General features: G+C 46.5%; 1 protein-coding gene across 2 annotated transcripts in view; it reads left to right on the forward strand.

Annotated features, from left to right (window-relative positions):
• The window catches only part of LOC146075594 (adhesion G protein-coupled receptor E3-like), a 74,872-nt gene that overhangs the window by 37,727 nt on the left and 10,866 nt on the right, over window positions 1-26,279 (forward strand). For both annotated transcript variants that reach the window (XM_083184978.1, XM_083184979.1), the window contains exons 7-9: window positions 4,409-4,601; window positions 8,024-8,137; window positions 25,780-25,961. In XM_083184978.1, coding sequence (XP_083041104.1) covers window positions 4,409-4,601; window positions 8,024-8,137; window positions 25,780-25,961 — 489 coding nt within the window. The remainder of the gene's footprint in view (window positions 1-4,408; window positions 4,602-8,023; window positions 8,138-25,779; window positions 25,962-26,279) is intronic.

Below are 26,279 nucleotides of genomic sequence, written 5' to 3' on the forward strand. Positions count from 1 at the left end.
CTATATAGTTCCACATTTACAATGGGGCTCAGTTAGAGGTGAGTGCTCAGAATGTACATAGAACAAGATCATACTTGCCTACTTTTTCAAACTAGTTTCAGGGAGATTCTAACTGCTAGTAGAATGCACCGCTGAGAGGGTGTGTCATGATCCACCCGGAGGGCGTGTCTTAATCCACCTATTGGCATACCTATCACCACTAAGGACTGTGTCCTCCAGTGTCAGAAGAAAACTCTAGAACACTCTGGGCTTGATTCAGATGTGGATGTTGCTGTCTGTCGCACTGGACTAAGGGCCTGATTCTGGTTCAATCGCAAAAGCAAATTCTCTAACCATGTGCACTGCAGGTGGGGCAGATGTAATATGCGCAGAGAGAGTTAGATTTGGGTGTTTTATTGTTTCTGTGCAGGGTAAATACTGGCTGCTTTATTTTTACACTGCAATATAGATATCAGTTTGAAGTACAAACCGCACCCATCTGCCCCACTTTTTGTCCATTAGAGAGAGAATTTGCTTTTGCAATTGAACCAAAATCGAGCCCTAAATGTTTGAAAGAACGTGTGTGTGTGTGTGTGTGTGTGTGTGTGTGTGTGTGTGTGTGCGGAGCAGAGGAACGTCCAGGGTTTTATGGATGTCCCCATGAAAACACTGGGCGTTCCCCTTGGAGCACAGACAGGTCATGACATCAATGTTTCTACTTGCCATTCCCTGTAAGAGATAGAGGTCCTCTGTAGAGAAAGGCCTATACAGTTGGTGCCCCTGTCAACTTTGTCCCTTAGGTTGTGGCTCACCATGGCTAGCCATGGCTATCCTATTGTTCTCAGCAGCAATACAATGCTTAGAACAATACAGTAGGGGATTAGCATGGTAATCCTTACTCACTTAATCCAATTAACAGGCTAAATGAGGGCTCCATCTGTAATTTGCTGCTATTGATCTCGATCCTGTATATTGGATCAGGAATTTTCCTAATTTTTCCAAAATTAAATGAAAGGGATTTTCCCGAGGACACTTTGAGAATTATTCTTTGCTGAAAGATTGTAAAAAAATGTTCCCCTGATGAAGTGGTGTCTAGACGAAACGCGCTGGCTTGTTTCCATGACACTGTAATACCAGTGACAACTCATTGAAGGATCAAAATAAACAATTTTTGGATGATCTCTCCCTCTCTGTTTCACTGAACTTGGATCATCACATATGGACTGTGTATTTAAACTATAGGCACCATGCCACTATTGGGTAAAAAAATAAATAAAAAAATATATATATATAAATATATTCAGACCTTGAATCGCGCTTGAATAAATATAAACAATGATAGGTATTCAATGAGGCAGCCTCACCCACAAACTTCCCTGTTGGCAGGGGAAGGATACAAAGGATATACGAACAATTGTGGGGGTGGCACCCTATATACTTATTAGTCATTTAAACACCTCTGCTGATGTCTCAAATGATGTTCACACCCAAAGTCCATAAAGATTTTTTTTTATTAAAAGTCTCTTTTCTCAGTAGTTAAAAGGTTCAATGAAGGGATTTCCATGTGCATTCAAGGTTAATGAGCTGCATCACCCAATGAGTTTAGTCTCAAACGAGACTTCATCAGCGGTTAGCTAAAGAATTTTGATCATCTCAACCAAGTGTGTAAATTTAAGAATGAAATTCCAGAGTAATCAGGGTCAAAATTGCCTAACCTTATATGATGAAATGAGGCTAGGGTCCAATAAGTAAGGGTTCCATCCAAATGGCCTCTTATATTCAGTACTGATTTCCTTTTAATGAGATACAATAACACCATGTTCAATATAGCAAAAATTCAATAACCACAAATTTCTTGGGTAATTAGTCCCCTCTTAGTACATATAAATTGTACACAAACACTGGTTCATTCACTTTACAAGGACATCATGCCTGTTCTGGTGGTTAAACAGGAAACAGTTTCTATGTGAGCCCCCAAAAAATCACCTCACAGCCAGGAGATGTATTCTCAAGTCAATTCATTCATGCAGAGCTTGACTTGAAAATACATCTGGCTGTAAGGAGATTTTTGTAAAGTTAGGAGTCCCCCCTGTCGCCCATGAACTCCCGCAGCCAGAGGGGATGCACCAAAATGGGGCATGGTCTTTTGTAGGCCATGCCCCCTTGCCACCAGGCCACACCCCAAAATTTCTGTTTGGGGGGCATCAGAGATTGGGGGCTTGGGGGTATGTACCCCTTGCCCCCTCCTTAATCCGGCACTGCCTGTAAGTGTAAGTCACAATCACATTAAATTGGATGAATTCTGACATCCGGCCCCCCTTTAAAAATCCACTGGGATCCTTCTTTTATCCAGTAGTCCAAATGGATGTTTGAATGAAGTAATACAAAAAGATAACCATGACTTGTCTTATATAGACACTTTTATTTATTAACTGAAGAAATCAAGAATTAATTAATCAAAATGATGTCCCTACACCTGGCCCTGCTTACCCCAGGGATAATAACCGTTATAAAACAAAGCGGGAGATTTATGAAATGTTGGGCCAAGATAAAGTGGAGAAGTTGTCGAATCAGCTTGTACTGTACATGTCATTTTACAGGCTGTTCTAGAAAAATGACAGAAGCTGATACGTTAATATGATCTCCACTTTATCTCTAAATGATTTGATAATCACATCCCCAACTTAAGGACATATATACATATGCATATACATACCCTCCAACATTCCCAACTTAAAAACTGGTACAGGGGTGTGGCCAATGATAGATGGGCGTGTCCATGGATAAAGGGGGCATGGCCTTGGCCACTTTGCTTTCGAATACATGGCCAATTTCTTTAAGTGTTCCTACCTCGTTCCACTGTGCGATGTCTGGCCATAACATCGCCCGCTGTCGGGTTCACCATGCTGCAGCAGATCCATGCTGCACTCACTGATGTCACGCCGCCCAGGAGGTGGTGGCTTGTGCGGCCGGGACTTGTAGTCCCTGCACATCCGTGACATCCTCCCCAGTCTCTCCCTGAGCAGGGGGAGCTGAACGTAGCACAGCCCTCCGCCGTGCACCCTGGGAGATGTAGTCCCGGCTGGCTGCTCCTCCATGCTCCCTGGGGAGCAGTCGGCAGTATAATGAACTACATCTCCCAGAGTCCCTCAGTCAGCCAGAGCTGATGTTAAAAAAAACTGGTACAATCGGTACAGTTTATTTTAGCCGGTACAGACCGTTAAAAAACGGTAATGTACCGGCTAAAACGGTACAGTTGGAGGGTATGCATATGCAGTTCGGAAATGGATACCTGCAGTAATTGACTGCAATAAAGACAAGATTAAAGGTATTTCATCACCTTATCCCCTCCCTCCAAAATCCGTGAATAGCGGGAAATTAACGCTGCCACGGGGGAGATGTGGGGTTGGTTGTCCACTTTTCAGGGGGTTGGGAGGGGGACCCAATTTTTGGGAGTCTCCCAGCCATTCCGGGAGGGTAGGCAACACTGATATATAGTAAATGCCGCTAGTGAATGCACGGTAACCTAAGATTAATAACAGCAATGCACTGTAGACAATACACCATATTCCTATGCAGTATAAAGAAAAAACGATGGATGATTAAGCCGGAGGTTACATAAACCACTGAAGGTTCTTATGCTGCAGTGATTTAACAGTTCTGTGTTGGGTTGTGTAAGTGTGCTGTGCTGGCAGCCAATGGGTGCAGGGGGAGGTGTAGTTTAGGGTAGGAGGGTCTTGTGACTAGGGAAGTCTGTCTCTCGGAAGGAAATTCCCCGCCCTCCCATCCCTATTTTCTGTCTCTACTTCTCTTCTTCGGCGGTAAAGAACGGTCATTTGTGTAGATGGAATAGTGTGTACATAGTGGGTGGCGCTCTCCCGACATCAATTGTCAGGAGCCATACTTCTTTGCACGGAAGATAACTGCCACCACCGACCCGGGTGGTGGCTGGGAGAGTTGATCACCAGCGGTGTGTGAATGCTATGGTGATCCTACCGCCTCCTTTCTTTCCTCTGACTGTGTAGCCACCATTTTATAGTTTATAGTCAAGTTGTCAAAATAAATTTGACATTCATTATTTGAAATGCCAGCACTTGTGTCTGTGTCGTTATTTTAGTTAGATAAGCTACAGTAAGTTAAGTGTTAAGGGTTTTACGCATAAGGATACCGATGGTGAGTTTATGTAACTGTAAAGAGTAAAGGGCAGTGTCACGGGGAGAATGTGGCACCACAAGCATTACTCAATGGAATGTGCTGCACCCTCTTGGACTCTCCTGCAGGAGTTTAAATTAAAGTAAGCGAGTAGGCTCTATATTCACTTTCCTGAGATTCTTTCATTGAACTTTTGTTCTGTCCACCATCTCTGTTCTCCAATTCTACATCCATAACACTCACCCTTCGCCATCTTTTTGTCTCTCTGGTCACACAGGACGCAGATAAAGAACTGATCAATGCAGCAGAAACACTCAATCAGCTCCTTAATCAATCTGATATTTTATCCATCGCTAATGAATCTCAGAGAGGAATATTTGTCACATCATTCCTGGACAATGTGGAGACCATGACACTGTTACTGTTCACTGCTGCACCAAGGAACCAGAGTATTAGCAAGCAGAGTATAGGTGAGAATGTGTTCAACCCATGCAGGGGAAATTTCTGTATACTGGTATATACTCATACCTCCCAGCAGGAGAGACGCTCACACATGCGCTGAATGCGTGCCGAAAATTTTGGGGCATTGCCTATACTCGCTGCTCTCCCGCAAGATCACGTCCAATTTTCCCTGCTGTGGGGCATGAATAGACAATGGGCGGTATTCAATGTGAATACCTGCGAGGTGCAGCGAATCCTTTTTTGGATTCGCTGCACATTCGCCACGTTCCGGAGCCGGCGGGCTCCGGTATTCAACGAGTCAGGGGCAGCGAGCCCCTGACTGGCGAATATGAGCTCCTGCGGCGATTGCCGCAGGGAGCCTGAGGACGGTGCCAGGCAGAGAGATGGTAGTCTCTCTGCCTAGCCCAGACCTTTGTGGGGGGTTAGGTGGGCTCCCCGGGTGCCAGGCAGCACAGGCTGCCCCCCCGGGGGTGCCAGCAGGGGGGCGTATATTCACTACACACTGCAGTGAATATATGAATATGTAATGAGCGGCTCGGCTCCGGCGCCCCCTGCTGGCTGCTGTGTAAAAAAAAATAAAAAAAAAAATATTATTTTTAAAATTAAATATATATTCATGTGCTTACAGCACATGAATAAAAATAGCATGCCCCTCCTCAGAATAAAATTCCTGATTTTTTGACACCAAATGTAAAAAACAAAACACTTTATTTTAAAAGTTCACATTCCACTTCACCATAAAAAGATAGCGATTGCTACTCGGTGAATCATGGTGAAAAAAACCTTCAAATGTATTCGCCATGTGGTCATTGAATAGGGTGATTCACCGTTTTTGTCAGAAATTCGCCAAACAGCACAAATTCGCCATAAAAACCTGGCGAATCAGGCTCATTGAATACCGCCCAATGTGTGTCTATTCATGGGCGGCAGTGGGGACTCCCAACTGCCCCCTTCATCACGGGACACTGCCAGTCCTGGGAGGACGCGGGAATGTCCCCAAAACCGGGCACTCCCGCGGTAAGCGGGACATTTGGGAGGTATGAATACTGTGCTTGATGCTAGATACTATGCTGTGCAATATGAGTTGGGAGCAAAGCAAAAAAACAAAAACACTGTGCAGAGATGTGAGAGGAGTGCGTGAAAACTGAAATGTAAATTGCAGTATCTAAATACAGCTGTCCAGCATTTGTGGGCTAAATGCAAAAGCAGACAGTATTTACCCTGCATGCAAATTAATATATGTGTAGCTCTCCTTGCGGCACAACATGGTTTGTCCAGGGGCACAGTACCTTGCTTCTGTTACTATGCCCCCCTCTTTCCTCTCCCTCTCTATGCTGCATCACAGCCCCTCCTTGCCCCCTATGCCAAGCCCCTGCATCGTCTGGAGGGGAACTTTGAGAGACTGCTGATCCTGTCACTTCAATCCAAGGACATCCAAGGAGGGATGGGCAGAGCTGGCAGGACCCGGTAAGTGAGATAAACCTGGCGGCGCTCCCCTTTAGCCAGAACCCCAGCACCTGCCATTTAAAAAAAAAAACGAGCATGACAACGAGCATGTAACAACCTGGGGCAAAAAGCATGTTATACCCGTGGCAACTGGCATGTTACACCCCGTGGCAAAGAGCATGTTACACCCCATGGCAATGACCATGCAATCCCCCACAGCAACGAGCATTTATCCCCTGGGATCAAGCAAGAAAAACTGGCAACGAACATGTAGGTAATCAGCACTTATATGGCATAATATATAATAGTACTAATGATGTTTGGCATAATATGTAATAGGCATTACAATGTGTGGCATAATATGTAATTGGCATTATGGTGTCTGATATAATATGTAATAAGTATTACAGTGTGTGTGGTATAATGTGTACTGGGCATTATGACATGTGGTATAAAATGTAATAGGCATTACGGCATGTGGTAAAATATGAAATGGGCATTACGGCATGTGGTATAATGTGTAATGGACATTACGGTGTGTGGCTAAATGTGCAATGGGCATTACGATGTGCAGCATAATGTGTAATAGGCATTAAGGTGTGTGACCATGTGCGATGGGCATTACAGCGTGCATAATCCTCCTGTGGGCACATGTGAGTGCCTGTGTCTTCACAACACATCCCCTTGCTTGGTTGCGAGGGAAAATGGCAGTGTATGAGGCACTATTACTACAGGCATTATACAACCTTTTATCAGCATTTGCCGCCGGCACGCGCTGTCTTTTTATAAAGTATGGGAGGGCGCAAATTCATAGATTGCAGGGGGGTGCCGAACACCCTAGCACTGAACCTGTCTAAATCTGGTCATGATTGCTTCCAATTGTATGTAAGTAAACCATGAGTTAATGAATGTTGAATCTCACATGCCTAGACCCTGTTAATTATGGGAATATTTATATTCAGAGAAGCCTGAGAATCAGCTACATCTATTGTTATTGACAAGCCCAGATGTTGTGCCTACAGAAGACAATGGTTTGGGATTTATCCAAGATACATCAAAACAAATGTTTTCAGAGTGCACGTTTTGAAAAAAAAATCTCTGCGCCAAATTATAATCAGTGAAATAAATTATACCATATACAGTATGTGTAAAATGCTCTAATTGTTTCTTTTGAGGACTGACTAATCTCTTTATTAAGCAGCTGCTCTTTCTTGGAGAAACAGTTCAGACAAGCACTCGTTGGGACTTCGGTTGCATCAGTGCTTTTTGTTTATTAGCAAATGCATACACATGGACCCAGGAAGATAATGTATATATATATATATATAGTATACAGCAGGCATGTCCAACGTTGGCCCTCCAGATGTTGTGAAACTACACATCCCAGCATGCTTTGCAATAGTTTTAGCATTCTCTAATAGCAAAACTGTGGCAAAGCATGCTGGGATGTGTAGTTTCACAACATCTGGAGGGCCAACATTGGACATGCCTGGTATACAGTATCTATTTTTACCTACCCTCCCGGAATGGCCCGGGAGGGTCCTGAAAATTTGGTCCACCTCCCGGCCCCCCAGAAGGTCAGGCAAGCCTCCCGCATTCCTGCCCATCGCATCAGCCGCACCCTGTACCCCCTCCCTCTGCCAGTAAAATACCAGCATTCCTGGATCTTTAGGGAGGAGGCGGGGCTAAATGACACAAATTGCTGCATTTAGCTCCTCCCTGTAGAGCCACGAATAACGGCATTTACTGTGATGTGGCAGGGCTTACAGACATCAAGCTCCGCCCTCACCCCCCAGAAGTACTGCATAGAGTCTCCACTCTGGGCTTCTCCTGGACAGTATTAGAGTGGAATACTGTAAGTAGAGGAATGTAATACAGTTTGTATGATAATGATTAGTATGAAAGGCAGACAGCCATGATTTGCCTGAGCAGAATCTGTACTGCCTGCACTGCAGCCAATAACTCCTAACTTTCTATTCACTAGACATCTCCATGAAGGCTCCATATAACGACTGCAAAACTGGTGCCCCGTACACCACCCTGGTCACAAGCTCCGACATTATGAATATTCCATGTAGTCTGGTGCCCAGAGAAGAAGGTAATGTCAAATTCTTACCATCTATGGTGATCAGTGGTGCTGAGGGGGTATTAATTACCCAGGCCCAGGTCTGATGGAGGGGCCCAGTGAGGCCCACATTACCTGGCAGCAGCTGTAGCAGCTCTTACCGCCCCAGCACATGCTGCAGTGTGGCCAGGGAGTTGCTTAAAGTACTATTTTTTATATATTTTATTGTAAGGATGTAATGGTCACACCTCCCACGATTAGGCCACACCCCCTGAAAACTACCATGGCTTAGCCAGGCTCTCTACTGCCCTGGTGGTGGCACATGTCATCTAATACACTATGATGCCTTGGGCAGTAATATTAGGCTGTAGGATTACTGAGACAACCATACATCCTATGAATGTTCTTCTTATACTTTGTTGGTGTTCAGCCTCTACCTTTATGGGACAAATTCTGTTACATACTTTAACCCTTTGAGTGCCAACATATCGGAGATGTTCAAAATATCCACTAAAAAGGCCAGCGTCGCTGTTGTTATATAAATGCAGATAAATAATGGCCCTTATTCAGATCTGATCGCAGTACAAATTTGTTCTCAAAATGGGCAAAACCATGTGCACTGCAGGTGGGGCAGATGTAAACCAACGTTTCAGCGCTTTTACTTGCGTTTTTGTCAGGGTGCAGAGACAAATGACTTACAAACAAAAATCACTCCCCTACAGTAAAATACCTGTGAGGTCTAGCTTATTCTGGAAGGAAATGTCACTCATCATTTTACCCCATAAACATATGTGCACAATAATGAGGAAGACTTCCCATCCACAAAGGCCAGTATTCAATGCCTCTGATTCGCCATATTTTCGGGCGAATCAGGCAATTCGCCGGGTTTACAGTGAATTTTCTCACAGGAAAAACAATTCACCCTATTCAATGAACAGAATTCGCTGCAAATGAAGAGCGAATGACTGGCGATTCGCCATTTGCGATTCGTCGCAATTTGCCGGTGTTTTTAGTGGAATTCGCCGGGAGTGTATTCAATGCTGAAATGGAGAACTGCTTTCTCCATTGATTTTCACCATGATTCTCCATTTTACATTCGTCATCTTTTTTAAGTGAACTGGAATGTGTTCTTTTGAAATGATGGGGTTTTTTTTGAAGGAGGGGGGGGGGGGGTGTGAAAAAATCAGTCATTTAATTTTTTTAAGAGTCTTTCTATTTTTTTACCAGGACAAAATTAATTTTTTTTACATACTATATGCAGGGGAAGGGGGGCGCCGCTGGTCATATTACATATGCTGTGCTGCTGATTCCCCGCTGATCTCAAATAAGGGCTGCAGGCAGTGGCGTAGCTACGTTTTGGGCGCCCCCCCGCCGTTAGGGGGGGGCGCCCATACCCACCCCCCGCCGCCGCCCCGTCAAGCACCCCCCCCCCCGGCCGCCCCGTCGCCTATGCTAACCCCCTCCCCCGAAGTCTTACCTATCGCGCTGGTCCCGGCGGCTCCGTTCTTCTGCTGAGGACCACCACAAAATGGTCGCCCCCATACAGCAGACAGTTTCAGAGAACTGTTTGCTATATGGGGGCGGCCATTTTGTGGTGGTCCTCATCAGAAGAACGGAGCCGCCGGGACCAGCAAGATACGTAAGTCTGCGGGGGATTGGGGGGGGGGGGGGTAACTATAGCACCGCAGCCCCCGGTGCCCCCACATGCACAGCGCCCCCCCGCGGTGGCGGGGGCTGCGGTGCTATAGTTACGCCCCTGGTTGCAGGGACCCCCTGCCCACTGCTGGGTGGCATGCAGTGGGGTCTGGCAGCACAGGGTCATGTCAGGTAGCGCTGGCGGGCAGGAGGTCCCTGCAGTGTATGTGAGATCAGTGTCGGGGTCCCTGCAGTGGATGGGAACTAGTAGTTCTCATCCACTGCAGGGACCCCGCCGCTGATCTCACATACACCACAGGAACATCCTGCCAGACCCTGCTGGATGCCACCCACCAGCGGACAGGGGGTCCCTGCAGCCCTTATGTCAGATCAATGGCGTTCAGTGTTTTGCGGACCTCTGCGGAGGGGAAAGGGGGGGCACCTGAAGGAAGATGCCGCTCACCTGCCCGGCCACCTCTCAGCCGGGGTCCGACACCCGACATGCAGCCCGCTCTGCTCCCCGACCCCAGAATGGCAACAGGTGGGACACTGACCTGACAGTAGGGAGAGACGGGTCCAGCAGCAGCAGCAATAGCAGAGCTCCGGCTCCAGCAGCCCCAGCGCGGTGATAGCAGATGTCAGCACACTGGGACTGCTGGAGCCAGGGGTCTGCTATTGCTGCTGCTGCTGGACCCGTCCCTGTCCTGAGGCTGTGCGGGGGCACCTGGCGGCATCAGCGGCTAACCCGTCGTGACTCTGCTCCATCCCCTGCAGTGGCAGTATAGCTGCAGAAGCAGGGGAGAGAGCCGGGAGTGCTATTCGCCGTAGAGGGTAATTTTCGCCATCAGGGGTGGAGAGCCCCTGACGCGCTGAATAGGGCGGACGGGCGGCTGCCCGGCAAATCGCCCTAAAGGGAGAATTGCGGCGAAAGTGCAGCGAATCCTACACAGGATTCGCTGCCGCCCGCGAGAATCCCCATTGAATACCTGCCAAAGAGACAGAGGGCGGTATTCAATGTGAATACCTGCGAGGTGCAGCGAATCCTTTTTAGGATTCGCTGCACATTCGCCATGTTCCGGAGCCTCGCCGGCTCCGGTATTCAACGAGTCAGGGGCTCGCTGCCCCTGACCGGCGAATATGAGCTCCTGCGGCGAACGCCGCAGGTAGCCTGAGGATGGTGGCAGGCAGAGAGATGGAAGTCTCTCTGCCTGCCCCAGAGCGTATGTGGGGGGGAGGTGGGCTCCCCGGGTGCCAGGCAGCACAGGCTGCCCCCCGGGGGTGCCAGCAGGGGACCGCGTATATTCATTACACCCGATCGTAACGATCGGGTCCAGTGAATATATGAATATCTAATGAGCGGCTCGGCTCCGGCGCCCCCTGCTGGCTGCTGTGTAAAAAAATAAATATATTTTTTTTAATTAAATATATATTCATGTGCTTACAGCACATGAATAAAAATAGCATGCCCCTCCTCAGAATAAAATTCCTGATTTTTTGACACCAAATGTAAAAAACAAAACACTTTATTTTAAAAGTTCACATTCCACTTCTCCATAAAAAGATAGTGATTGCTACTCGGTGAATCATGGCGAAAAAAACCTTCAAATGTATTCGCCATGTGGTCATTGAATAGGGTGATTCACCGTTTTAGTCAGAAATTCGCCAAACAGCACAAATTCGCCATAAAAACATGGCGAATCAGGCTCATTGAATACCGCCCAGAGTGTGAGAGGGAGAGGGAAATAGGGAGAGGCAGAGTGTGACAGGGAGAGGGATACAGGGAGAGGCAGAGTGTGACAGGGAGAGGGAGACAGGGAGAGGTAGAGGGAGACAGGGAGAGGGAGACAGGGAGAGGCAGAGGGAGACAGGGAGAGGCAGAGAGGGACAGTGAGAGGGAGACAGGGAAAAACAGTGCATGAGAGGAAGAGGGGGACAAGGGCAGAAATAGTAGTTCCACCTCTGGAATCCATTATATAGAACATTTAGACACACTTTATTTAAGAAGAGAAATACATTTGAATACATTCATGTGAATTACCAATACAACCACAATTCCTTTAAAAAGGGTAAAATATTTAGAAGATTATATAATTCCTATGGTTGCTTTAAAATGTGCACAATAACTAGCAACAAGTATGAGTGGCTCAGTGTTCTTCTATGCTTATCTGTGTTTGCCTTACACCAGAGGTTCCCAGTCTTCAAGACAGACACCCCAACAGTCCAGGTTTGATAAATATCCATGTTTTAGCACAGATGGTTAGACTGAGGGGTACTTGTGTAGTTTCACGGCGCCGCCGCGCGCACAGTCTGTCTCTGAAACTTGGCAGCCTGCCAGAGGCTCTGTTTAACTGTGCGCGTGCCGCTCTAGCTCTGTCTGACTGTGCTCGTGCCGCTCTAGCTGTAAGCTACGTATTGACAGCTACGTTAACCGCGTAGCGGCCGGGCAGCAGCAGCAGCTCGCTGCCCAGGCGCTGACAGGTCACTGTGGTAATTGTAGTTCCACAGTGAAATAGGCAGCTCCTGGGCACCGCTGACAACGGGGGCAAGTGGACACCCCAGGCACAACGCTGACGTGCCGGGGCTTCTAAACTACACACCCCGGCACACCGCTGTCAAAGTCGGTGTCCCCCATGTACACGCTAAATTCAGACACAAAACCGTCTGAATCCAGGCTTGCCTGCAAGCCGCTAAGAAGGAGGGGGTTGCCTGGATTTAGACACAAAACCGTCTGAATTCAGGCGTCTTGCAAGCCGGTAAGAAGCGGAGTGGGGATGCCTGGATTTAGACGCTAAAGCGTCTGAATCCAGGCGCCCCCCTGCAGGCCGCTAAGAAGCCGGGGTTTTTGGATTTAGACACTTAAGCATCTGAATCTAGGCTCCCTGCAAGCCGCTAAGGTGGTGGGGCATCTAAATTCAGATGCTAAAGCACCTGGATTTAGTTGGGTGTAGGGGTAAATCTAAATTTAGACGCTAAAGCATCTCAATCAGGGCCGGTGCTAGGGGGTTCTGCGCCCTCCTGCAAACTATAAATATGCGCCCACCCAAGCTTTACAAAGGGACAGCGCACACCAAAAGAAAAATGTGTGATCTCTCATGGAAGGGGAATGGCCACACAATAGTACTCCCACTCCAAATTACACCACATAGTAGCACAATATTATTCACCTTACACAGCTGTCAATAGCCATTTTGGTGCCATGAGTTAAAAAAACAGGGAGACTTTGCGCCGTAGGAGCGCGCAAAAATGTAGGAGCGTAGCTTTATGGGGAATGGGCATTATGCTTCACACCTCAATGTCCATTACACATTATACCACACACAGTAAGGCACATTATAAATAAAGTAATGCCCATTACACATTATACATTATGTCACACATCATGATGCCCCTTACACAATATGCAGCACACCATAATGCCCATTACACATTATGCCACACACCGTAATTCTCCTTACAAAATATGCCAAGCACCATAATGCCCATATGATATTGACACACATTATGCTACACATAATGCTCCGAATACTCCTGGATATACCCACATTTGAAGGGCTGCTTATTCAGAACGCCCACACCAGTTGCCAAAAGTAGTTGCTCTGCTTATACGTAGTGCTCACACCAGTTGCCAACATTAGTAGCACTGTGTAACCATATGCCCACACCAGTTGCCGACATTAGTAGCACTGTAAGTAAGTAAGTAAGTAAGTAGAATTTATATAGCGCACTTTCTCCAACAGGACTCAAGGCACTACTGTGCAAACATATGCTCTGCTTATACGTGGTGCTCACACCAGTTGCCGACATTAGTAGCACTGTGTAACCATATACCCACACCAGTTGCCAACAGCAGTAGCACTGCCTATACACGTGCCCACACCAGTTGCCGACATCACTAGCTCTGTCTACACACATGCTCACACCAGTTGCCGACATTAGTAGAGCTGACTATACACGTGCCCACACCAGTTGCTGACATTAGTAGCGCTAACTATACACGTGCCCACACCAGTTGCCGACATTAGTAGCGCTGACTTTACACGTGCCCACAGCAGTTGCCGACATTAGTAGCGCTAACTATACACGTGCCCACAGCAGTTGCCGACATTAGTAGCGCTGACTATACACGTGCCCACACCAGTTGCCGACATTAATAGCGCTGACTATACATGTGCCCACACCAGTTGCTGACATTAGTAGCGCTGTCTACACACATGCTCACACCAGTTGCTGACATTAGTAGCGCTGACTATACACGTGCCCACAGCAGTTGCCGACATTAGTAGCGCTAACTATACACGTGCCCACAGCAGTTGCCGACATTAGTAGCACTGACTATACACGTGCCCACACCAGTTGCCGACATTAATAGCGCTGACTATACATGTGCCCACACCAGTTGCTGACATTAGTAGCGCTGTCTACACACATGCTCACACCAGTTGCCGACATTAGTAGCACTACCTATATATACACATCCCCACATCAGTTGCCGACATTAGTAATGCTGCCTACACACATGCTCACACCAGTTGCTGACATTGGTAATGCTGCCTGCCTATACACGTGCCCACACCATTTGCCAACATTATTACACTCACACTTTAGTCTGCTGTCCTGGCAGCTCAGCCTCTCCTGTGTCTCTCTTCAGTCTTGCTCCATCATAACCCCGCCCCCTCTGTCCGTGTAGCCCCGCCCCTTTTAGTACGTACTGCTGCCCTGATGTTTATGAGCCAGCCTGGAGGGAACTCTGTGCCTCCGGCGCTGCTGCGTGCCCTGCAGTGTGACAGTGGCAGCAGCAGCCGGCAGCCTCAGAGACAGCAGGGGATGCAGAGCAGGGACAGTGGCGCCTCTCCTGCCCTGCGCCTACCTGCTTTGCATCCTCTGCTGAGCGGGCAGCGCCGGCCCTGATCTCAATTTAGCTGGGTCTAGGGGTACACTATTAAAACCTGACCACAGTGCCACTAGTCGACGCAACAGCTGTGGACCTTGTAAATCCCACTATCCACGGCAACCCGAAGCATGGCGAGCGCAGAGTGCCCCGCAAGGGTCGGCGGTACGCGTCCTACGACTTTTTCATACCCCCACTATCCACTTCAGCGTGGAGTTGAAAATAGAAAGTGTGGCGAGCGCAGCAAGCCACCGAGCCCGAAGCGTGGCGAGCACAGCGAGCCCCGCGAGGGAAGGCGGATACCTTCACAGGTATCCACGTCCCCTCGCAGGCTTCACAGGTGTCCGTGTCCCCTCGCGGGGCTCGCTGCGCTCGACACACTTCGGGCTCGGTGGCTCGCTGCGCTCGCCACACTTTCTTTTCTCAACTCCACACCGACGTGGATAGTGGTGGTATTAAAAAGGTCGTAGGACGCGTACCGCCGCCCCTCGCGGGGCTCGCTGCACTAGCCACGATTCAGGTTGGCGTGGATAGTGGGATTTACAAGGTCAACAGCTGTTGCGTCGACTAGTGACATTGTGGACAGGTTTAAGAGTGTTTTGCACAGTGCACCCCTATGTACCCCTACACCCTACTAAATTCAGACGCTTTAGCATCTAAATCCAGATACCCCCCTTCTTAGCGGCTTGCAGGGTGTCTGCAGGGAATTAGACGCTATGCTACGCTGGTAACGTAGCGCTGAGAACAGCTAGAGCGGCACGCGCACAGAGTCTGGCAAGCTGCCAAGTTTCTAACAGACTGTGCGCGCGGCGGCGGCGCTGTGAAACTACACAAGTACCGACTGAGGTACTAAATAAGTCAGGTGTGGCCAAGCGTGGATATCCTGAAATCCTGGACTGTTATGATGCCTTGAGGCCAGAGTTTAGAAGCCTTGGCCTTATACTGTTTCTTTGTAGTGACTTTGTAAATCTCATGTTATATACGTCCAAGTATGGAGCTATGTAAGTGGGAAAATATTACCTCTTATTTAGAAATGAGAAAATGTCCAAATTTGTCACAACTTCAATGTGAATTACTGTAATAGTATTTCCCTCCTTTATCAGATGGTAATTTAAGTAAATTCCTCCATCAATGTGTTAATTGAATATATTAAGGTTAATTGGATGCATTCAATATTTTATTAATTGCCTGAATTGAAAAGTCAATCTTTCTGTTCTGCAGGCATTTCTATCGGTAATTGTAACTTTATATGTAAATAATTAAAATACTGACTGAGATATTTGGCACAATTATTATAATGACATTTTCACCAAATGTTCGTTTCTTTGTATTTTGTGATGATTATACCATTTGATTCCATTGTAAATTGCTGCAATAATTACATTCATGTTGGAATGTTTAATGTTTATAACTTGCTTGTAAATATCAGAAAGTCATAAGACTCTTGCTAGTGTCAGTGATACTCTCTGGACATTGGTGTCTTTGGATTGGATTTGCTATACAGCGGTTTTTAAAGTAGAAAATTCTCGGCAGTTTTGTCCCAGAAATTTAAAGCAACCCTAGAGGGGATTCAATTGCTTTCTAAAGGTGCATACACACGGGGGGAGATATATTGCTAGCAATATATTGCTTGCAATATATTGCTGAGCAATATATTGCTCAGTGTCTCCTTTTCATCAAGCGACCAGAGATGGTCGCTGATGAAAAGGAACCTCTGCTGGGGGAGCCGCAGAGGTAATTAGCTGGTCGCAGGAGCAAGTATTACCAGCGATTACAATGGGGCAGAAAACGGGAGCGCACACCCAGCGATTTTTCGCCGGGGCACACTCCCATCACTGGCAATATGGTCGCCTGCGACCATATTCCCAGCGATTATAGCCCCTATCGCCCCTGTGTGTACACAGCATAACACCCACAAGTACTGCCTAAAGTTGGGGCCTATATTCAATTGTTTATAAGTGCCATGGGCGTATATTTCTTATTTCAGGTGTCACCCAAATACACTAGGATTAGCTTAACCACTTCAGTGCCAATGTTGCTGTGAAAGACAAACAGAGTAATGCGTATTAGGTGCTGATCTCTTCTGATGATGATGATGATGATGATGAAGTGTATAATTATAAATTTGACCAGATTGCAGCTTTCAAAAAGAAGTGATTGTACCTTCTCATTAGAAACTGAAACAATTTTTTTTTTATTAGACAGACCTTCCGATCTGACCAAAAATAAAAACAAAGCTGTCCAGTCAAATAAATCAAGAGGATTCAACTAATTAAACATAACATATATTTATTTTCTATATACCACTATAATATACATACTACGATAAAAACACAATACACATACATAAATAAAAAATTACAGTAAAGTGCACATATATATAAATGGCACCCGATTCAGCCCGAACTCGCACCCTTCACTGGGCCGAATTTGTTAAAATTGCTCGCACCCCTATGGAGGAGCAGAAACCCACATGATGCTCTATCTGACGAAGCGGTTGAGTGCTATAAGGAAGAGAAACGCGTAATTGGGCGTGAGGAGTGGTGGAGTTCTCCATCTGCACAATGGTTGCTGCATTGTGAGCAGAAATATAACTAACAAGAGATTGCATCTCCGGACCTCCTGCTTAGCCAAAGAGCTACATTATAGGAGCTCCCAGTAACTGGGAGTGGTATGAGGACATACTGTAGTACCTGCAGGTGATAATGCTAACGTATGGTCTATAATTGCTCTAAATAACATCTATGAGCTGCTGCTATATACAAGCAAAAGTCCTAAAGGAGACTGGGGGTCATTCTGGTTGGCTCAGTAAGATGCGAGGATCACAGTTTACCAAGCACCAGAGACGCCGCCAGCTGCCCATCTGAGTGCCTGCCCCCCCGCCACTGCCGATTCCCCTCTTTAACATGGGTGTGTATCCAAAACACTTCCCCTCTCATGTCTCCGCAGCAGAAGAAATCCTTCGATGGTCGCAGACCATCGAAAGATTTCACCTACCTTCGCAAATAAGTCAGTGGAAACGTGCTGTGATGTCAGCCGCCCGTCCGCGTAGACATGGGAATGCCCAGTGTTTTCAAGGGGGCACCCATACAAAGTTGGCCGTTCCCATGGCTGATCCCCATCCCCGACCCCCTTGTTTGCGAAGGGCTCGCTAGGTGTTCCCATAGGCATGACCACGGCCCGCGGACCCACGCCCGCACTGCTGCCGAATAATCAGCAGTGACCACTAGCACAAATAGGCTGCACTTGCGTATAAATGGTTATGCACATGCGCAGTCTCTAAACATCGCTCCCCGTGCGAATGCGCAGGGGAGCAAAGTGAATAGAATCAGGGCCAATATACCATACACATGCGCAGTCCCACAAATACTGTATCAGGATGGGGCCGAACTCACAGGAATGCGAGTCTATCAGAATGACCCTCACTGTCCATATTTAACAGAATTGTGTTTTGTAAGCCTCTTATATTGGACATTTATTTCCAGCACCAAGCATCATAAGGTTCACTAAAAAGAACTCTAAAGTTATTATATTGAGGATATATATATATATATATCGGTCCTTTAACCGGCACTCCTCGCAGACTGAGCACAACTGTCACCCGGTGCATACCTTCCTAGCGATTGCTGGACACATAGTAAACATCTTCGGCTGCACACTTGGGTTTTAGCTGAGAGAATAACTGACCTCCACACGTAGGGTAACGGCTTCAAAGCAACGTTTCAATGTTTTAATACATTTTTTTCAAGCTCACAAGATACAATAAAACAACATACCTTATATACAAGACCTCCCCCACCATGTGGAATAGCGCATCCGGATCCGAGACCGCACACCCGGCCGGGACGCGCTCAGATGACGTCATCACGTGATTCCCGTTACCAGGGAGACGTTGACGCTAACTGCATGACACCCAAACAAAAAACCTGTAATTGTCAAAAACACAACATTATAGCACAACAGAATGAAACAGACTGCATCAACCTGCAGTGCAGGTATTACACAACATAATGACATAATATATAACGCACTACGAGCAATCAAAAGCAACCAACCCCCAATTGGTCATTAAGGCCGTGGGGGATTAAAGTATTGAGGCGCATAATCCACTGGCTCTCTCTTTTTAATAAAGCAGTACCCCTATTACCACCCCTTTTAAGGGGCGGAATATGGTCGATCATTCGGTATCTTATCGATGTTAGTGAATGTCGACATTCCACAAAATGCCTGGCGACAGGCTGATCGCTGCCGCCAACTTCAAGAGCCAGCTTAATTGCAGATCTATGGGCTGTCATACGTTCACGAAACGTCCGTTCCGTCTTGCCCACATATGACAGACCACAGGGACAAATAATTTGATACACCAAATATCTCATTTTGCAAGAGAGATGAAATCTAATATCATAAACTTTCCCTGTTTGGGGCTGTAAAAAATGTTTACTTTTAGGAGATAACATGTCAGACATGTCGGTTTTAACTAGATAATCTCTGAGGTTATGACCTCTTTTGTAACATGATGGTAACTTGGTGTCTGACAAGCCTAAAGCCTCAGAAGTGATTAGTGACCAATTACGTTTAGCAATTTTATTGATACACTTACTTTGAGGGTTAAAGACTGTGGGCCAGGGTAACATTTTTTGCTGGGATTTTTTAAGAGTTTTGGATAGTAGCTCTGTTCTGTCCAATTTTAAGACTTTATTTTTAGCCTCAATCAATAATTCAGGGGGATAACCTCTTTCTCTGAATTTAGTCGACATGATGTCGATCTGCTTGCTGGCTGTCCCATAATTGGAATTGATTCTACGTACTCTCAAAAACTGAGAGTACGGCAACCCTGCTCTAAGGGGGGCAGGATGGAAACTGCTATACAGTAATAAGTTATTTCTATCAGTTTCCTTACTGAACAGTGTAGTTACTAATGACTCATTATCCTTGATGATCTTTACATCAAGAAATTAAATCTCTTTTAGATTCATTTCAAAAGTGAGCTTGATCGGACTCTCACTGGCATTATGCTGTTGGATGATGGAGGACAACATCTCTGCTGGACCTGACCATAGTAGTAAGATATCGTCGATGAATCTTGAATAAAACAAGATCCTCGATGACACAGCTTCACTGGAAAAAAACAATATTTGTTCAATAAAGAACATAAATATATTGGCGTACGATGGGGCCACAGGGGACCCCATCGCACACCCACTCACTTGTAGGTAGAAATCATTAGCATGTGCAAAGTAGTTACAACTCAACAGCATTTCAAGAAGTTCCATAATTAACGTTACTTTAGGACCCACATTTAAGGGATGATCCACCAAAAATCGTCTAACAGCCTGCACACCCTCCCTGTGTGGGATCGAGGTGTACAGGCTGCTGACATCAATGGTGACCAACCACACCTCAGCAGAAATTTTAGGTAGTAACAACAATTTATTTAATAAATCAGTCGTGTCCAGTAATAGTCTAGCGTGACTCTGGACACAAGGTTGGAATAACGTGTCTAAGTAAGTAGATACTCGTTCCAACAAAGACCCCCTGGCTGCTATTATTGGCCGGCCAGGCGGGTTGACAGGGTCTTTGTGAATCTTCGGGATAAGATATATCAAAGGGGTTTTGGGATCCTCAGGGATAAGATCGTCTTTTAATTTTTTTGTCAATGAGAATATTTGCCACTGCAGATTCAAGGCACACAATTAGATTACGTTTAAAAACTGGAGTCAGATCACCCGCCAATTTGCGGTATATCGATGTATCATCCAGTTGTTTTGATATTTCTTTAAGATAATCCTTAGTGTTAAGGAGTACCAAGGCTCCACCTTTGTCCGCAGACCTAAAAATGACTTCCTTGTTGGATGACAACCGCTGAAGAGATGCCCATTCATCCTTTGTTAAATTACTGCGATTAAACCCATCCGATTGTATGGGCTGTAAAGCCGATTGATGTTCTAATTGCCGCATAAACGTCTTGATTGACGCATTGTTTGATGGAGGGTCGAATTTGGACCGAGGCATCAGTTTACGGACCTGATTAGGAATACTGTCCTGGTTCATACTGACAGAGGGACTTTTTTCAAAAAATTATTTGATCCGTTATTTGCGTTGTAGGTCATTAAGTTCAATTTGCCACTTCAATGGTTCAAAGTTATTCGTGGGCACAAATGACAGGCCTTTCGAAAGCAGGCTGACTTCACTAGAAGATAATGTATAGTCAGACAAGTTGTAGATCACTGACGATTGGTTAGAGGCAGTCTGCCTCTTCTGGAGCCTCTTCCCCTGGCCACCACGACGGGTGCGGGTACGCTTGGTTTTTTGTATTTGGACCGTGTTGTTGCGCCTTGAGGGTTTCCCCTTGGTTGACTAGAGTTGGTACCCTCATAGTCACTGTTAGTGGTGGACCCACCCTCATTTGAAGTGCCATCATTAGAGCCGAAATTGCGGCCTCTGCGAAAAAAAGGTCTTCTGGAGTAACCTTGGTTCCTTGGTTCTTGTTTATTGCTGACCCACTGATACACAGTGTAATTGTCGTAGTCAGCCTCCACTTTGGCAAATTTTTCTTTTTTGAAACTTATTAAATCCCTTTTGTAGGTCTGAATCTGCGTGTTTAGTTTGGTACCAGTCCACCTCCCCATCAGCACTTAAGATAGGTTTATTGATTATTTCAAATGCAGAAATCTTTTCCTTTAAGGCAGTCAGTTCCTTGTTGGATTGCTCGATTATCAATAGAATCCAATCCAGTGAGCACTTGTTTGCTATAGCGACATAACGTCAGCAAAAGTTAGAACCATTGCGGCCGATAGTTGGGCAGTTTTTCACCCGCAGACCACGTGGTATTCTCTTGGCACGAAAATAATCACTTAAAGAGACACTATGACATTTATAGTCAATTGCTTTGCGATTTAGTCTCCAAAGGTCCTTGTACAGGGTATCGAGAGGCAATAATGCATCCTGGTCACATAATTTGTCTTTATCCAATATGACCTCTGCCTCTGATTCAGAGAAACTTAGTAATTCACACGCTGGAAAATGTAAATGTGAAAAATCAGCACCAGCCGTGCCATCGCTGCCATCATTGGTTGCGGATTCCGCCATTATCACAAGTGCTACTGGATACAGACTGTCCAATCTGGGCTACCAATGTATATATGTACTAGGTGATTCATCGCGCCCTACAGACGCTCTTCACACCGTCGTAAGGGGCTGCGCCCTCTTAATTTGTTAACGTTTGTATTGTGAGAAATATGGTTAGAATTGTATGAAAGATGCCTGTATTGCAACTTGAGTTATAGGTGAAATGTGTTAAATAGAGAGCATATGATCTGGAAGGGGGTGTGTATTGTTTTATTTAACTAAAAAGTGGTTGTTTAGGTGTGTGTGTGTGTGTGTGCAATAGTATAGTAGGGTGTTTTGGGGTCAGCGGCTCCCCACTGGCGGAGGTCACGACACAGGAAAACAGGAGGCTGGGTAGTGATAGGGGTGTGTGGGCATAAGGGGTGTGGGACACTGTGCAGCTTCTGCTAGTTGGAGAGGGTCCAGCGTGGCAGCACAGGACGGTGGCCCTGAGTCAGCATCTCCTCCTACTGAGTGGGAGTTAGGGTGCATGAGAGCAGGAGGCTGGGCTATGAGGCATGATAGGGGTATGTGGGCAACACAGCGTCAGTGACTCCCCAGTGGTGTAAGTTATGGTTCAGGAAAGCAGGAAGCTTGGTAGTGATAGGGGTGTGTGGGCATACGGGGGACTAAAGAGGAGTGTGGGGGACACTGTGCAGCTTCAGCCAGTGGATGGGGGTCCAGCGTGGCAGCACAGGAGTACAGGACGGTGGCCCTGAGTCAGTGTCTCCTCCTACTGGGTGGGAGTTAGGGTGCATGAGAGCAGGAGGCTGGGCTATGAGGCGTTATGTAGGCGACACAGCGTCAGCGACTCCCCAGTGGTGTAAGTTACAGTTCAGGAGAGCAGGAAGCTGGGTAGTGATAGGGGTGTGTGGGCATACGGGGAACTAAAGAGGAGGGTGGGGGACACTGTGCAGCTTCTGGGGGGCGTGAATCGTGGGAAGAGGGGGTCCGCAAATTGTGGGAGGGGGGTTCAGTGAACTGCGAGAGGGGTTTGCAGGGGTCCGTGAATCGCGGGAGGGGGTGCGAGGGTGACATGAATCGCGGGAGGGGCGCGGGGGTGCCGTGAATCGCGGGAGGGGCGCGGGGGATGCCGTGAATCAAGGGAGGGGGGGCAGAATTGTGGGGGGGGGGCGGAGGTGTCGGCGAATCACTAGAGGGGGCAGGGGTTTGCAAAGCACGGGAGGGGCGCGTGAATCGCGCGAGGGGGGGTTGCGAATCGTGAGAGGGGGGGTGCCATGAATCGTGGGAGGGGGGCGTGAATCGTGGGAGGGGGGCGCGGGGGGTCCGCCAATTGCGGGAGGGGGGGAACGGGCGTGATGAATCACCTAGTTGGTTATATATTCTTGTAGCAGAATGGTAGGATGTTGCTGTCATTCAGAATGCATTTACATAAACAGTAATAGTAGCAGTAAAAGTTCTGACTTAAAACACCTACAGTAAAACACAACAGGTGTTGTATATTATACAACGTCTTGGTTGATGATGTCTAGGTTGACGTGCACAAAGTTGCCACTGGAAAAAAATTGCCACAAGAAAAGTCAACACAGAAAGGTCAACACATGTAAATGTTAACATAAGTGTGGCACTTCATTGGTGTCCATGTCGACACATGAGAATGAATATGAAAACATTCAAAAAATAAAAAATTAATCTTCAAAAACTCTGTCAACCTCTTTCATTGTCGACCATAGCCATGTCAGTGTTTTGCTTGTGGCGACCATTTAATCCGGGTGGTGCCGCGAATCTTGGGGGGGGGGTCGTGGGGGGGGGTGGTGCCGCGAATCGCGGGAGGGGGGGTTTGCTGCGAATCGCGAGAGGAGGGTGTGTGTGCCGCGACTCGCGGGAGGGGGAGTTGTGGGGGGGGAGGGGGGGCAGCATGGGGAGGCAGAGGGTGTCTGGCACTGTGGGCTCACTGGGCTGGTTCTCTGTCACTATGTGAGTGTGTGTGGGCAGAGTCAGAGGCTCCACCCAGCGTTATAGACACACTCACACATTTTTCGTGACAGATGTAGCCAAATATATAAGATATATATATATATATGGATTCAGTACTGAATCCCTGCGGTCGGGATCCTGGCTTTCAGAATCCCGACGCCGGAATCCCGACAGCCGAAATGCCGACAAGGGGGGGACGTGGATCGCCCCCCCTTGCGGGCTCGCTGCGCTCGCCACGCAGCGGGCCCGGTGCCTCGCTACGCTCGGCACACTAATTTGTTCTCCCTCCAGAGGTGTCGTGGACACCCACGGAGGGAGAATGTGTCGGGATTTCGGCGGTCGGGATTCCGAACGCCGGGATCCCGACCGCCGGCATTTTAACTGCATCCCATATATATATATATATATATATATATATATATATATCGAAAAGGAACACACTATGCGTACAATGATACTTGAGGGAGCTGCTACCCTGATAGGGTCCCCTGTTAGATGGGACCCAGTACAGAAATGGGAAAGAAAGGGGGGTTTCAGGGTGCGCTTAACCTTTCCTGATTGAACAGAATCTTTCAGGTAAGTAAAACAATTTAATATAAAACTGCCCTAAGGGCATAGCAGTGTACAATAAAGGTTTGGTACAATTACAGTGAATCACAATAAAAATGATATCTTTTTATACAAATGATGTACAATCACAACAAGTGTTTCAATACGCCCATAAGCCCAACGCGTTTCGTCATTTGCATGACTTCATCAGGGGCACGATGCGATAGTTGAACAAGATGATCACACAATTGTAAACTGAGACAAAAATCTCCCAGGCGATAAAAAAGCGAAGGTGATTCTTAGGTAATGTTAATACAAACGACCAGAAATCCACTGGTTGCTGTATATAATATATGGAATGATAGCACCTCAAGCTCTTTTAAGCGAAAGAAATGGCCTTCAAATATTATACGTATAGTTTTTTGCTTGACAAGTCCACAGTTGGTATTTGTGATCCAATAGATGGGTGTACACTGCTCAGCTCCAAACATAAGAATATATATATATATATATAGCCAAACCACCCACCGGTAACCCCAAAGGGCGATGAGATTAACAGGCGGCACTCCACGGACTTGAAAAAATTCAGTTTATATTAGTGCCGGTGGGTGGTTTGGCTATATTTCTCTATTGGAAGGCACTGCTGCATCCTCTTTGTTTATCTGGAGTGCCTATTACCTACACTTGCTATATATATATAGCACACTGCTGTAGGATTTGGGTCTGAGGACGGGTTTTTTTGCAAATCTTCGTCTGTCTCTGAGCATATATATATGAAGAGACTGGCACTCCGGGGTCTTTGCAAAAGGTTGTATTCAAAACAAATAATAATCACCAACGTTTCGTGGCAGAGCCCCTTTGTCAAGGTGCAGGGTGAGAACCCTGCACCTTGACAAAGGAGCTCTACCCCGAAACGTTGGTGATTGTTACTTGTTTTGAATACAACCTTTTGCAAAGACCCCGGAGTGCCAGTCTCTTCTTTCCTATATACTTTACATCAAGACAGGCACCAGGGCAGTTGTCCTATTGGAGTGAGTTCTGGGCCGCACGATCATATATATATATATATATATATATATATATATATATATATATATATATATATATATATATACACACACTTGATTGATTTATTTGACTGGGCAGCACTTTTTTTATTTTTGGTCAGATCGGAAGGTCTGTCTAAAAAAAGACATTTTGTTTCAGTTGCTGTGAGAGATCCTCAATATATCTGCTAAAAATGGCAGCATCACTCACAGCCACTGTTTTTTTAAGAAAGACAAATACAGTCAGCGTCACAGGTACAGTCACAGTCAGGTTTTTTGCACTTCTGTGCATGCTCAGCGCACAAATCATGCATTCGGGAAGACAGAGTGCGATCACATTCTGAGTTTTGGAGGAGGGCATCTAGGGAGCGAAGATGCAGGCGCAACTGGACTGTTTTCTTTGCCATTTCAGACGACTGCATGACGTCACCCACTGCTGGATGGGGGTAGTACTTGAGAAAAGATTTGGAATCAGTTATTCATAATTCTAATTTTATTTATCCTGATACCAGATGGAGCTATTTTTATTACCTACTATGGTCTTGAATCAAGATTTTTAAACATGAAAACATCAAATAACCCTGGAATTAATAGTTCTGCTGTTGTGAACTCGAGAGTAGTGACTGCCGCTACCACAAACCCTGCTAGGGAGAATCTGGGCTTGGCAGTGAACTTCAGGCTTTCCAATGTAAAGGTCAGTGCTGTATGGTGGAATTGGGGTAATGACTGAAATGGAGACATTAATGTACTGTATGTTCTTGTGTCATTTGTTGCAAATTGCTGTATATATAAAGCATGCTTGTTTGTATTGGCAATCTGATGCAAAAAGCATATGATGGGGATGGGCCTGGTGGTTTATGTCAAGTTGACTCCACCCACTCTATAGAACCAGCCATTCACTGCATTATTATACCCGATCTGCCCACTTCAATAGGAAATTAGCTGGATGCAGGAATACCGCCTTCTTTTTCCAGGGCTCCAGGAGATTCACAGAAAATTCAGGAATCTTCTG

This window comes from Crinia signifera, chromosome 4, assembly GCF_055691185.1.
Source record: "Crinia signifera chromosome 4, ASM5569118v1, whole genome shotgun sequence".
Taxonomy (NCBI): Eukaryota; Metazoa; Chordata; class Amphibia; order Anura; family Myobatrachidae; genus Crinia; species Crinia signifera.